The following is an 11,566-nucleotide window of genomic DNA, read 5'->3' as shown; positions in this document are numbered from 1 at the left end:
CGAACCCCTAATGGTAATCCACTTGTTGCAGCTTCTTCCAATTTTGGAATTACCACAATCTCAGTTGCAGAAGCTCTTTCACTCCGAAACAGCCTCATTTGTGCCAAGGAGAGAGGCTTGTCCAGAGTGGAGGTTGAAGGAGATTCGAAACTTGTCATCGATGCAGTGAATGGCATTGCTGCTTCACCTTGGAGGATCCTCAAGCTAGTTCAAGAAATTAGATGTTTGAGGAACTCGTTTGATTTTATTAGTTTCAAGCATATTTTTAGAGAGGCCAATTTTGTAGCTAATGCTGTCGCAAATGTTGGCCACAAAGTAGGAGATGTTTGCTTTTGGGAGGAGTGTGTTCCTCCGGGAAGCTAGCCTAGCGCTGTCTTTTGACTATGTAAACCGCGGGTGCGTTAGAGGCACCTCCATTTAATCTATTGGCTTTTCATCAAAAAAAAAAACATTCCTCACTCTAGCAACATATCTTTGTTTTTTAACAGGCAACGTATCTTTGTTTAATAGCAAATTTAAGGTGCATTGGTTTTGGTTTTGTCTTTTTAGTTAGTTTGGAGTTGGTTTGTATGATGGTGGGAGTAAACTTGAATTTTTTTTTTTTTTGGAAAACCGAACTCCGATCCCAAAAATAACATTTACCGACAGAAGTTAGAAATATCTAAAAAATTTCTATTACAAAACTCAGGAATCAAGGAACCAACCCTAGTTCAGACATTGAAAACAAAGAGAGTTCTGAGACCTCATTCGATCCTTGATAAAAAAATAAATAAAAAATAAAAAAAAAACTTTGCTGCTCGTCCCAATCCAAGTAAAACTTGGACATATATAGCTTTCTCGTTCTAAGTTTTCGTACTCAATTACCCACCTTACCCACCGGGAGCCCTTTTAGTCAGGACTCATAAGTTGAGAACTAGTTGAGGACTTTTTGGTTTATGGTTTAAAAAACCTATTTTTCGATCACATTTTGACATCTCATCCGTTCAGTTTTTAGGTTTATATGAGTAGATCATTTTTATAAATTTTCAGCCAAATTTGTATTCGTTAAGATAACAAACTAAATCAAATTAATGGACGAACCAAATCTGTCAAATATGAACCATTCAAGTTCATAATTGATAAATTATACTTATGAATGCCTTAACGATTTTCAATATAGTTAAAAATTTAGAGAAATGATCTATTCATAAATATCTATTAACTTAACGGTCAAGATGTTGATATAAGATCGAAAGTTGGGATAAGCCGAAAAGTCCTCAACAAGTCCTCAACTTAAGGATCCTCATTAGAAGGATCCACATTACCCACTGATATATATATTCAAACCCTTTATTTCATAACTTACCAAATCAAATCATCTTTCAACTTCCTCTTACAGTTCTACCTCGATCACCATTTTTGTGTATGTTAGGTTTGAACGGGGACGAAAAAGAGAGACAACAATACCTTTTCCTTTCTTATTTGCCTCTCCTTATTAATTCTTAATTTAATTATTGATTTTAATAATTTATTACTGCTAAATTAAGGAGTGACGGATTTACCCCTCAAAGCTAGATAATGGAGAATGTAACGGTATGTACATATTTTCGGTTGAGATTACAAATTCATGTACTGTTAATCTGTTATGATTGTTTTGAAACATTAAAATTAGAAATGGATCATTTGTCATATATTATTCTTAAAATTTTTCTTATGAACAATCTTGTTACTTTATTATCATGTTGAATAAAGAAAAAGTTTAAGAAACAGTACATGAAGTTTCCGTCACTGAGAATGAAGATTCCTTGAGTTTCAAAACTATCAAATTAGAAATAGTTATCAAGAAAGAGAAAACAAAATTAATTGGCACATAAAAAGTTTTCACTATTTTCCACCAATTACTAATAAAAAGGTCCGACGTCGTTTCAGTGTCCCGAAACCCTTCTCCTTCAGCTAAACCTCTGACTCTCAGAGTCTCCCCAGTTTCAAAAGCAAAGCATCAATCTTGGGTCCTCTGAGCTTCTCTGCGATTCAGCTACAATCACCCAAACAGGTTCGCCTCACCCCTTTTCAATTTCCTGCTTATTCATCAAGATTTCGTCAACCAATTAGTTTGATTCTGTTAATTTAATCCTTCCTTAATTTCTCATAGTTCGGCTCTAATCACTAATTTGGGTTCTCAAATCAGTAATATTGACGATTCTCAGTTGAAAGATTATATCTTTATGGTGCAGAATGAAAGCCTTTGCATTTGGATTAAACTGCAATGTTAATTCTTTTGATTTGATTATGATTGATATCCTATTCAGATTGGATTTTTAGTTTTGGAATTTGATTGGGAATTTGTTATAACAAGTTCATACACACCCTTTTAGTCACTAAAAACTGTGTCTTTAATCTGATGGGTAACACTGTCTATGTAAACCAGCAGCTACTTGAGTACCCATTTTGAATCGGAACAAGTTGGTATTGATTTTGGGTAGTGACATTTTCGGACTTAAATAGCCGGGTTTTAGGATGGCGTTGGTTGTGATTTGCGGGCAGCCCTGCAGTGGGAAGTCAATGGCTGCCGCCTGCCTAGCTGAGGCTCTGAAAGAATCAGGGTCGAATCATACAGTCAGGGTTATTGATGAAACTTTGTTTCATCTTGACCGTAATCAGAGCTATGCTAATATGCCTGCGGAGAAGAACTTAAGAGGGGTGCTGAGATCTGAAGTTGATAGATCGGTGTCAAGAGACAGTATCATTATAGTAGATTCTTTGAATAGCATCAAGGGGTATAGGTATGAGCTGTGGTGTTTGGCTCGTGCTGCGGGAATAAGGTATTGTGTGGTATATTGTGATGCTGGTGAAACCCATTGTAGAAAGTGGAATGAGGAGCGTAGGGAGAAGGGAGAAGATGCATACAATGATAAGATTTTTGAAGATTTGGTAAGAAGGTTTGAGACACCAGATAGAAGAAATCGGTGGGATTCTCCTTTGTTTGAGTTATGGCCACATAGAGAAGGTATAGTAGGATCTTCAGCTGCTATTCTAGATGCGATTCTGTATCTAACTAAGAAGGTGGACTCAAAGACGCGGGATGTGAAAACTTTACAGCCAACTATTGCAACACAGAACACACGGTTTTCTGAGGCGAACTCTCTGTATGAGTTGGACCGAGCAACACAAGAGGTGTCCAATGCTATTGTGGAAGCACAATCACAGGCACTTGGAGGGCCTTTAAATGGAGTTTCGGTTGGTCAGGGGCTACCACCTATCAATATTTCTAGACCAGTAGGGCTTCCAGAGCTACGAAGCTTGAGGCGAACTTTCATAAAATTGACAGGGCAAACGAGTTTAAGTGGGCGACCGCCACCTTCTGATGCAGACAGCGCAAAGAGGATGTTTGTTGATTACTTGAACAGGGAATTGGCAAATGCTTGAGTGAGGAAAATAAGGTCACTGCTACCTTCAGTTTTTGATACCACTCTGGGTTGCGCCAGATTCTTGCTCTGATAAAACTCCTGCATCGATGGGAATTGCTGCCTTGTTCTGCCTTGCATCTATACTAAGAAGGGCTGTTGCTCATCACTGTACTACCATTCTTACATGTATTATTAAAAACTTTTTTCTTACTCAGTTTTCCTTGTTTCTTACTTTACAATTGATGGCATGGCCTTGAATTTTGAATTCTTCTGAACTATATTCCCAACATGAACAGATAGAGTTTCTTTACGTTGCTGATTAATTCTCTGAGAAGCCAGGGATTTAATGTCATTTTCTATTAAAAGAAACCCATCTTTTTCCCCAAATGGTCAGCACGGGAATCTTGACCACCAATCAAGCCCAAACATAAAGCCTTTGTCTATGGCTATGATTGGTACAGCTCATATTCTATCAGCCCTACTCTGTACTTTGCAGAGTTGGCAAAAACCTACTGTTAACTAATACTTTCCTAATCAGTATTATCATCAATCCCATAATAGTTAATATTTACTAAAAAGGAAATGTATGAAGGTAAATCTTCAATCTTCAGGTTCAAGGTAGAGCTATCTGGTACCAGCTGAAACCAACCCAATTCATTGTTTTTAATTCTGATAATTCTGGGTTTGGTCCAACCACATTTACTGTTTCTCTAATCTGTGACAATGACTCCCTTTTCGTTTAGAATTAACTATGGGAGAGGGGTTAAGCTAATCACATATAAATGACGGCTAAATCACTGCCGTCAATTCATTTTTTTACACCAAATCATGAGGCTAGTTGTTCTCATACGTCATGACATATAAAACAACCAGACCAAATTTAATACGGAAAGTAAATAAAAGTTCAAGACACAATAAATAACAATGATTCCCTTTAATTGGGTTTTTAGTTATTCTATAATTAAATTTTAATGATTGTTTTCGTCTAAATCTGCGAGCCTCTGGATCTGATTAACAATTTGACAGAGAGACACACATGTATATAAAAACCTGAACACACACGAACAGAAACACAAGAACTCCACAAATAACTAGAATTCCTACAAATTTGGACTCACATTAAAGTTTGAGTCTTTCTCTGTTTTTGAGGGCTCTTTGAATCTCACTCTTCTTCTTCAGCGACCCAGTACCAGGTAAGGCATTACCCAAAACCCTAATCCCCATTTTCATGAAGTTGAATCCAATTTGGGTTTTTTTTTGCTTTTTTGTTTTTATGTGGGGTGGTAGTGATTTTGTTTGGTTTTGGATTGGATCTGAGTTGAAAATTTATCTTCCCATTTTGAGATCTGGGATTTTTGGGTGCTCACTGGTTTTGTGTAGAAATGGAAAGTGCTGCATTTGGTTTTGTAACTTGTCATTCTGTGTTTGGTTGCTGCTGTGGAGAAAAAGTTGGAGGCTTGTGATTGGAATCTGCTTTGAATTAGAAGTAGAATAGTTTTGTTTTTCTGTATAACCAATCTGGACTTGACTTTTGTTTGGGACATTGATTGTGATTGGTTGGACTATTGGGTTTACAGGTTTGGTCTTGGTTGATCACTTGTGGAAAGTTTGTTTCTTTTGGAATTTAGTTAGTATTGGTGGTGCTCAAGTTTGAAGCTTTGGTTATATAATTTAGTTCGGGATCGTATAGTTATGATCCTTTCTGGGTTTGGCTCAGGATGAATTAATGAACAATCAGAAAGAGGCGATTCGTGTGTGCTGTTGTGGAAGAAGTGGAGATCACAGTGTCAATGCTTGTAGGAATTGTTCGGATTCATGGTGATATATATAGAAGCTTGAGTGTGATGATAAATGATGGTTTTTGGTCGTCTTGGAGATTTAAGCTGAAGGTTATCTAGTGGGGTTACTTTGAAGTATTTAGGACGGGGTTGCACGATTTTGGACATGAGAAGCTCCTGGTTGAGTAAACTGTCTCTCATTTTTGGCCCTAGACCGCCACTCAACTGGTTACTCTTGTGCCTTGTGAGTGTACTTGCACTAATTGCGGTGTTGGGATCATCATCTTCAAGCTCATTTGATTCTTTAACCCCCAGTTCAGTACCAGACATTTACACAAACTATAGGAGGCTAAAGGAGCAAGCGGCAGTTGATTACTTGGAGCTGAGGTCTCTCTCACTGGGGGGTAGTAAAGAAAAAGAGCTCGGCCTTTGTGGCAGAGATAAAGAACACTCTGTGCCTTGTTACAATGTTTCAGCAAATCTTTTAGCTGGGTATAAAGATGGGGAGGAGTTTGATCGGCATTGTGAAGTATCAAGAGACAGAGAACAGTGTCTAGTTCGTCCCCCTAAAGACTATAAGATCCCTCTGAGGTGGCCAGCTGGTAGGGATGTGATATGGAGTGGAAATGTGAAGATAACCAAAGACCAATTTCTGTCATCTGGAAGCATGACCAAAAGGTGCTTCACAGTTATAGCTATATAACACACTCAAGAACATCTTTGCAAATCATTTCTCCCTTTTGGCTTGTACTTCTCTGCAAAGTCATATTTAACTTCTCACCAAACTACGCAGGTTGATGTTACTAGAAGAAAATCAAATTGCCTTTCACTCTGAGGATGGTTTGATTTTTGATGGTGTCAAGGATTATTCTCGTCAAATTGCGGAGATGCTGGGTTTGAGCAGTGACTCTGAATTTCCACAAGCTGGTGTAAGATTACAGTCAAATTGATGTAACCATTGGATTTCAAAAGAGGCCACAATTGATTGAACTAATACCAATATTGTTTCTTAACTATAAGTTGTATGTTGGAACTAAATGGCATGCAGCTTTTGCTTTTACCAATATGTGATTAATATAAAGCCTGTCCTATCACTACAGGGGCTTATAATATGATACCAGATGCTTCATTTTGATTCTTTTTTATGTGAAACTGCAGGTTCACACAGTACTAGATATTGGTTGTGGTTTTGGTAGCTTTGGTGCTCATTTAGTATCCCTAAAGTTAATGGCTATTTGTATTGCGGCATATGAGGCAACTGGCAGTCAAGTTCAGTTGGCCCTTGAGAGAGGTCTTCCTGCAATGATTGGCAACTTCATCGCAAGACAACTTCCATATCCGTCACTGTCATTTGAAATGGTTCATTGTGCTCAATGTGGTATTCTTTGGGACAAAAAAGGTAATGTTAGGGAGTAGTTATGGTATTCAGCATTTGTATGTTTCCTTTGGATCAAGTATTTGTTCTGAGTCAGACTGTCATTCTCTATCTCCTGCTAATAGCTTAGAGGTTCTTCAATACCATTACTCTCTTGTGTAACCTAAATCAATTCATGTATCAGATGGGATACTTCTTTTAGAAGTTGACCGGGTACTCAAGCCTGGAGGTTACTTTGTTTTAACCTCACCCACAAACCAGCCATATGGAAGTTCATTGACTATGAAGGAGGGCGTAGCTACAGACTCTTCACCGCTGGAAGAATTAACCCAAAAAATCTGTTGGACTCTTCTATCTCAAAAATACGAAACTTTTATCTGGCAGAAAACTGTGGATTCGAATTGCTATTCATCTCGGTAAGGATATTGGCAACATCTAATTACTTTTTGAGAATAATTGTTAGTTTTACATTTAAAATAGTGTTTAGAGCTTTGGTATTGAGTTGGTTATTGTTAGTGTTGTTGAAGAGCTCCTCTCATTTTTCTCTTCGACTTGCTAATGCTTTTTTCCTTGTTCCTTATTTTAGCAAGCAGGGTGCGATTCCACTTTGTCAAGAAGAGCACGAGCTTCAATCATACTATAAGCCCCTAGTATCGTGTATAAGTGGGACCATGAGCAAACGCTGGTCTCCAATCCGGAATAGGTCTAGTTCTCGGTGGAACTCATCTGAGCTTGAAGTTCATGGAAAGTATTGTTCCATTGTACATTTGTTTTTCTTCACTTCACTATCTCTCATCGCTGGAAGGGGCTGTTTCTGAATGTCTTAGCATCATTATGTTAGTTGGATCTGCTAAGACCATTCAATTCTGTTCCCACATCATGGTTATCTGCCAGCATATTGATACCCTTTCTCTTTGCAGGAGTTCAGCCTGATGATTTCTTTGAAGACTTACAGGTTTGGAGATCAGCTTTAAAGAACTACTGGTCTTTGCTTACCCCCTTGATTTTCTCTGACCACCCCAAGAGACCAGGCGATGAAGACCCTTTACCTCCCTTCAACATGATACGCAATGTGCTCGACATGAGTGCTCATTACGGGGGTTTAAATGCTGCTTTTCTGGAGGAAAAGAAATCAGTCTGGGTGATGAATGTTGTGCCTGTTAATGCTCCCTATACTCTCCCTCTCATACTAGATCAAGGTTTTGCTGGTGTTTTGCATGACTGGTAAGTTATTTGTATCAGGTCTTTTGAAGAGCCGGCTAATTGGAATTTAGGAGCTTCTTTCAGGCTAAATTGATCTAGTTTTTGTGCGTTTATCCATACTGTTCAAAAATCCACATTCAGATAAAAAGAACACGTGAAACCGAGGTTGACAAACTTGAATGTAAAAAAAAAAAAAAAAAAGTATGATACCTTTCTGCTCTAGATATCCTGCTTTGTTTCACTTCCTACCAATATTTATTTACTCCAAGTTTCAAGAGGTAGTCATCTATCTATTGATACAGGTGCGAACCATTTCCCACATATCCTCGAACATATGATCTGCTGCATGCAAATGGGCTGCTCTCACTCCTGTCTTCAGAGAGATGCAGCATGATGGACTTATTCTTGGAGATGGACCGGATCCTGCGCCCTGAGGTAGCTTTTTTTGCTCCTTCCTTTTAAAGTTGTACTGCAAGATTATTTTGTAGACGGAGAAGTCAGTTGTTTCCCTTTACTCTTTTTTTATCCTAAGATTGATTCTTTAAAGGGATTTAATTATGTAAGTTGAATACTGTTGCAGTTCCCTTTATTTCTCCCTCATCATTATTTGCCATCTTGGCATGTGATGTCCCTCTAGGCCTCAACAAATTGATTTTGTGATATATTATCATGTAAAAGTTTGTAACTTCCTTATTTTATGTGATGAAACTAACCATTTTGAGACTTGGACTATGACCGATTGTAGGGCTGGGTTGTTCTCTCTGATAAAGTGGGACCTATAGAGATGGCACGCATGTTTGCTACCCAAGTACGTTGGGAAGCAAGGGTGATTGACCCTCAGAATGGCAGTGACCAGAGACTACTCGTATGCCAGAAACCATTTGTGAAAAAATGATTGTTTTACTTCAGGAGGTCTCGTCATTGCGGAAATGTACATTTTTCTTTTAGCTCTGGTAATTTCTCTCATCTTTCAGAAATTCATTTTCAGAAACCGAAATGCAGTCAATGAACTGATTTAGTATTATGAAGTTGTCAGTTCTAAGATACAGGAGGTCTAGACAATAGAAGGTATCTTTCATCCAGTCTCAACTTGTTAGGACTAATATGAGGTCTGGTTAAGCTATTTTCCTAGTGTCAGATGAATGAATAGGTGTTATCTCTCTTCTTTGCTTTTCTTGATACTTAAAATCACATTTTTGTCCAGCCCCAGCCCCATCCTTGTTCACTCAAACAAAGAACCAGAGGGCAATGGTCTGTCTGGCAATGACTTCTTTGCATTGCCTAGTGGACATAGTTTTCAGAACATGAGAGAGAGTGGTGTTTAAGATCCTTTCGAAGCAAAGAAGGTGGTGTCTTTCGGAATTTAACTATGCTGTATTTGTGTTCCTTATCAGATTATGATCAATTTGGCAACAGACATACATGCTCAGAATCCGAAGAACCTTGAAGATGCTCATCAGTCATGACTGGACTAGGAGCATGTGGAAGCTGTAGATTAGAAGGCTTGGCACAGAAGTAGCTGCAACTCAATTTTGTTAAGGCGTTTGTAGCAATTCATTCATCCATATTTTTTTTCTTTGTTACATTTTCTCTAATGTTTTCTCTCGTTTTATTTTTATTTTTATTTTTTTATATTAATCTTGATAATGAACTTCACGTTCTTGTAAGAACAAAGCAATACTGTTGAGTAAAGAATGTCGGTACGTCCACGAAGTGTATATGTACTGATATTCTCTCTAGAATTCTTGTCTATTGATTTCATTCTGTACTTGAATTTACAGAAACCAGTATGTTTTTATGTAACTAACCAATCATTCCCATTTTTGAACTCCAAGTTCAGAATTATAGTTCTCAAATCAGTTAGAGTGATGGGATACAAAGAGAAAGTGCTTAATTCTCTCTTAGATAGTTTCCAAATTATTGGCAGTCAGGTTTAAGATGGAAGTTCTGGAGCGCTCTTTGTCTTCTCCTTTTGGGAATACCTGTCCCTTTTGGGAACACCTCTCCGAGGTAAGACTTCAACCAACAGCTTTAAGTGACCTATACTCCTTGTTCTTATAGGACTGTGTTAGATTTATTTCTCTATAAAACGACCGGTTCTTGTTTTACTTTTTTCGGTTTTTGGATAATTAGTTCTTGTTTTACTTATCCCCTCATCTAAGAGCAACACTGGCCAGACATGACCAGAATAAAAAAATTGAACAAGCACGCTTCAGCTACCTTCAGTAGCTACTTATCAGCATGGCCTGATCTTCTCTTTTTGGTTTTGGACAAGTTGTTGGAACCCATCGACCATGTTCGTTGTGCTGCTGTCTGCAAGCAATGGCAGTCTCTTGCAAAAGAATATAATCTTGCGACGCAGCGATGGAGCAGGGTAGCTCCTATGCTCATGATTTCCGGCAGATCATCTACATCGATGTTCAGTGTTTCCGAAGGAAAAAGCTACATTAAAAATGTTCAGCTTCCGAACAAACATAAGAAAATTTGTGGCTCTAGCCATGGTTGGTTGGCCATAGTAGACAAAACTAGTCAGGACATAACTCTGGTGAACCCCTTTGCACAAGCAATGGCGCCCATTCATCTCCCTCATTTTGAGGAGAACGTCTCAAAGGTCATCCTTTCTGCCGGTCCTGCTTTGAACCCAACAAGTTATATGGTTGTAGCAATCTACAATTCGACGAAGTTGTCTGTTCTTAGAGGAGGAGAGGAAGATTGGAATTGCATCAGACTACCAGACAAACTATTTGACAGTCTTACTGATGTTATAATTTATAAAGGCCAGATCTACGCAGTATCAGTTTGTGGAAAGATCGTGTCAATCAATGTTAGCAAGTGTGTTATCAACTCTTCACATTCTCAAGAATCACTGGATGTTCGGGTGTTCATGACTTGCAGTAGGGAATTTAGGTATTGTGATGAGGCCTATCTCGTGGAATCAACCAAGGGGCACCTTTGGCACGTACAAAGTTGTTACATTGGAGTAACACAATTCGACGGCAGTGTACTTTTCGAAAAGAGTTTCAGGGTATACAAGGTGGAGTTCATCGATACAGATGGTTGCATGGTGAAGCATGTTGAGGTAAAAACCATAGAAGATGAGGCATTGTTCCTTGGCAAAAATTATTCATTATCTGTTTCGGCTTCAAAGCTTCCAGGGTACCGGCTAAATTCCATATACTACACTGGAGATTCGGAATCTGTTATGACAATTTATGATGTAGAGTTGGGAACTGCTTGCTATCCCAATTGTGGCCAAAAGCCACCCGGACTCTGGATTGCGCCACCGTTTAAGGGCCTCTGCTAGCTCCTAGCTAGTTCATTCACAAGCTGTACTAATATATGACACATTTCTTATGTAGCTAGCTAGCTATATTTTCATATTTTCTTTGGTTACAAGCTAGGTTTAATTTTCATATGTTACACTACTCTTTTTCAAAATTTTTCCCAAATTATGTGACTATACACAGAGCAATATAATGAAATTATTGACAGTCAGGTAATTAAACTATTGAAGTTTTGTAGCTCTTGGTCTTCTTCTTCTGGTGGGAATACCTCTCCCAGATAGACTTTAACTAACAGCTTAGCCGACATATATATATATATATACAGATTTTCTCAGGTGCGGACGTCTGCACCAAAATTTTGGTGCGGATTTCTATTTTTTCACCACTTCCCAATCGAATTTCCTCAAACTTCCTTCTAGACATATCTAGATCATCTTGTGTAGATCATCTCTGCAAAATTTCAGCAAATTTGGTGATCGTTAAGGCCCTCAAAATCGAAAAACAAATCTGACGGACTGAATTCTATCCGGTTCAGGTATA

General features: G+C 38.3%; 3 protein-coding genes across 3 annotated transcripts; all 3 read left to right on the top strand.

Annotated features, from left to right (window-relative positions):
- The first annotated feature begins 1,955 nt into the window (after positions 1 to 1,955).
- On the top strand, positions 1,956 to 3,690 carry LOC101314650 (protein KTI12 homolog). Its single transcript, XM_004297202.1, has 2 exons — positions 1,956 to 2,032; positions 2,411 to 3,690. The coding sequence occupies exon 2, from the start codon at positions 2,497 to 2,499 to the stop codon at positions 3,403 to 3,405; it is 909 nt and encodes a 302-aa protein (XP_004297250.1). The 5' UTR covers positions 1,956 to 2,032; positions 2,411 to 2,496; the 3' UTR covers positions 3,406 to 3,690.
- Positions 3,691 to 4,475: 785 nt separating this feature from the next.
- On the top strand, positions 4,476 to 9,470 carry LOC101314366 (probable methyltransferase PMT5-like). Its single transcript, XM_004297201.1, has 10 exons — positions 4,476 to 4,579; positions 4,964 to 5,842; positions 5,958 to 6,093; positions 6,323 to 6,563; positions 6,724 to 6,955; positions 7,126 to 7,214; positions 7,460 to 7,763; positions 8,045 to 8,177; positions 8,488 to 8,695; positions 9,137 to 9,470. Exons 2-9 carry the CDS (start codon positions 5,331 to 5,333, stop codon positions 8,635 to 8,637), a joined length of 1,797 nt encoding a protein of 598 aa, XP_004297249.1. The 5' UTR covers positions 4,476 to 4,579; positions 4,964 to 5,330; the 3' UTR covers positions 8,638 to 8,695; positions 9,137 to 9,470.
- Positions 9,471 to 9,921: 451 nt separating this feature from the next.
- Positions 9,922 to 11,046, top strand: LOC101315045 (F-box protein At2g26160-like). The gene has a single exon (XM_004298336.1). The coding sequence runs from the start codon at positions 9,922 to 9,924 to the stop codon at positions 11,044 to 11,046; it is 1,125 nt and encodes a 374-aa protein (XP_004298384.1).
- Positions 11,047 to 11,566: the final 520 nt, after the last annotated feature.

Source organism: Fragaria vesca, linkage group LG4, assembly GCF_000184155.1.
Source record: "Fragaria vesca subsp. vesca linkage group LG4, FraVesHawaii_1.0, whole genome shotgun sequence".
NCBI lineage: Eukaryota > Viridiplantae > Streptophyta > Magnoliopsida > Rosales > Rosaceae > Fragaria > Fragaria vesca.
The sequence above is the reverse complement of the archived record's forward strand: the minus strand, read 5'-3'. Positions and strand labels throughout refer to the sequence as shown.

Excerpts from the sequence above, each read along its gene's own strand:
- LOC101315045 (XM_004298336.1), top strand. The coding sequence starts at position 9,922 with ATGACCAGAATAAAAAAATTGAACAAGCACGCTTCAGCTACCTTCAGT.
- LOC101314650 (XM_004297202.1), top strand. The coding sequence starts at position 2,497 with ATGGCGTTGGTTGTGATTTGCGGGCAGCCCTGCAGTGGGAAGTCAATG.
- LOC101314366 (XM_004297201.1), top strand. The coding sequence starts at position 5,331 with ATGAGAAGCTCCTGGTTGAGTAAACTGTCTCTCATTTTTGGCCCTAGA. Across the intron at positions 7,215-7,459 it reads GTGTATAAGTGGGACCATGA|GAGTTCAGCCTGATGATTTC; the intron begins GCAAACGCTGGT and ends TTCTCTTTGCAG. Across the intron at positions 7,764-8,044 it reads GCTGGTGTTTTGCATGACTG|GTGCGAACCATTTCCCACAT; the intron begins GTAAGTTATTTG and ends CTATTGATACAG.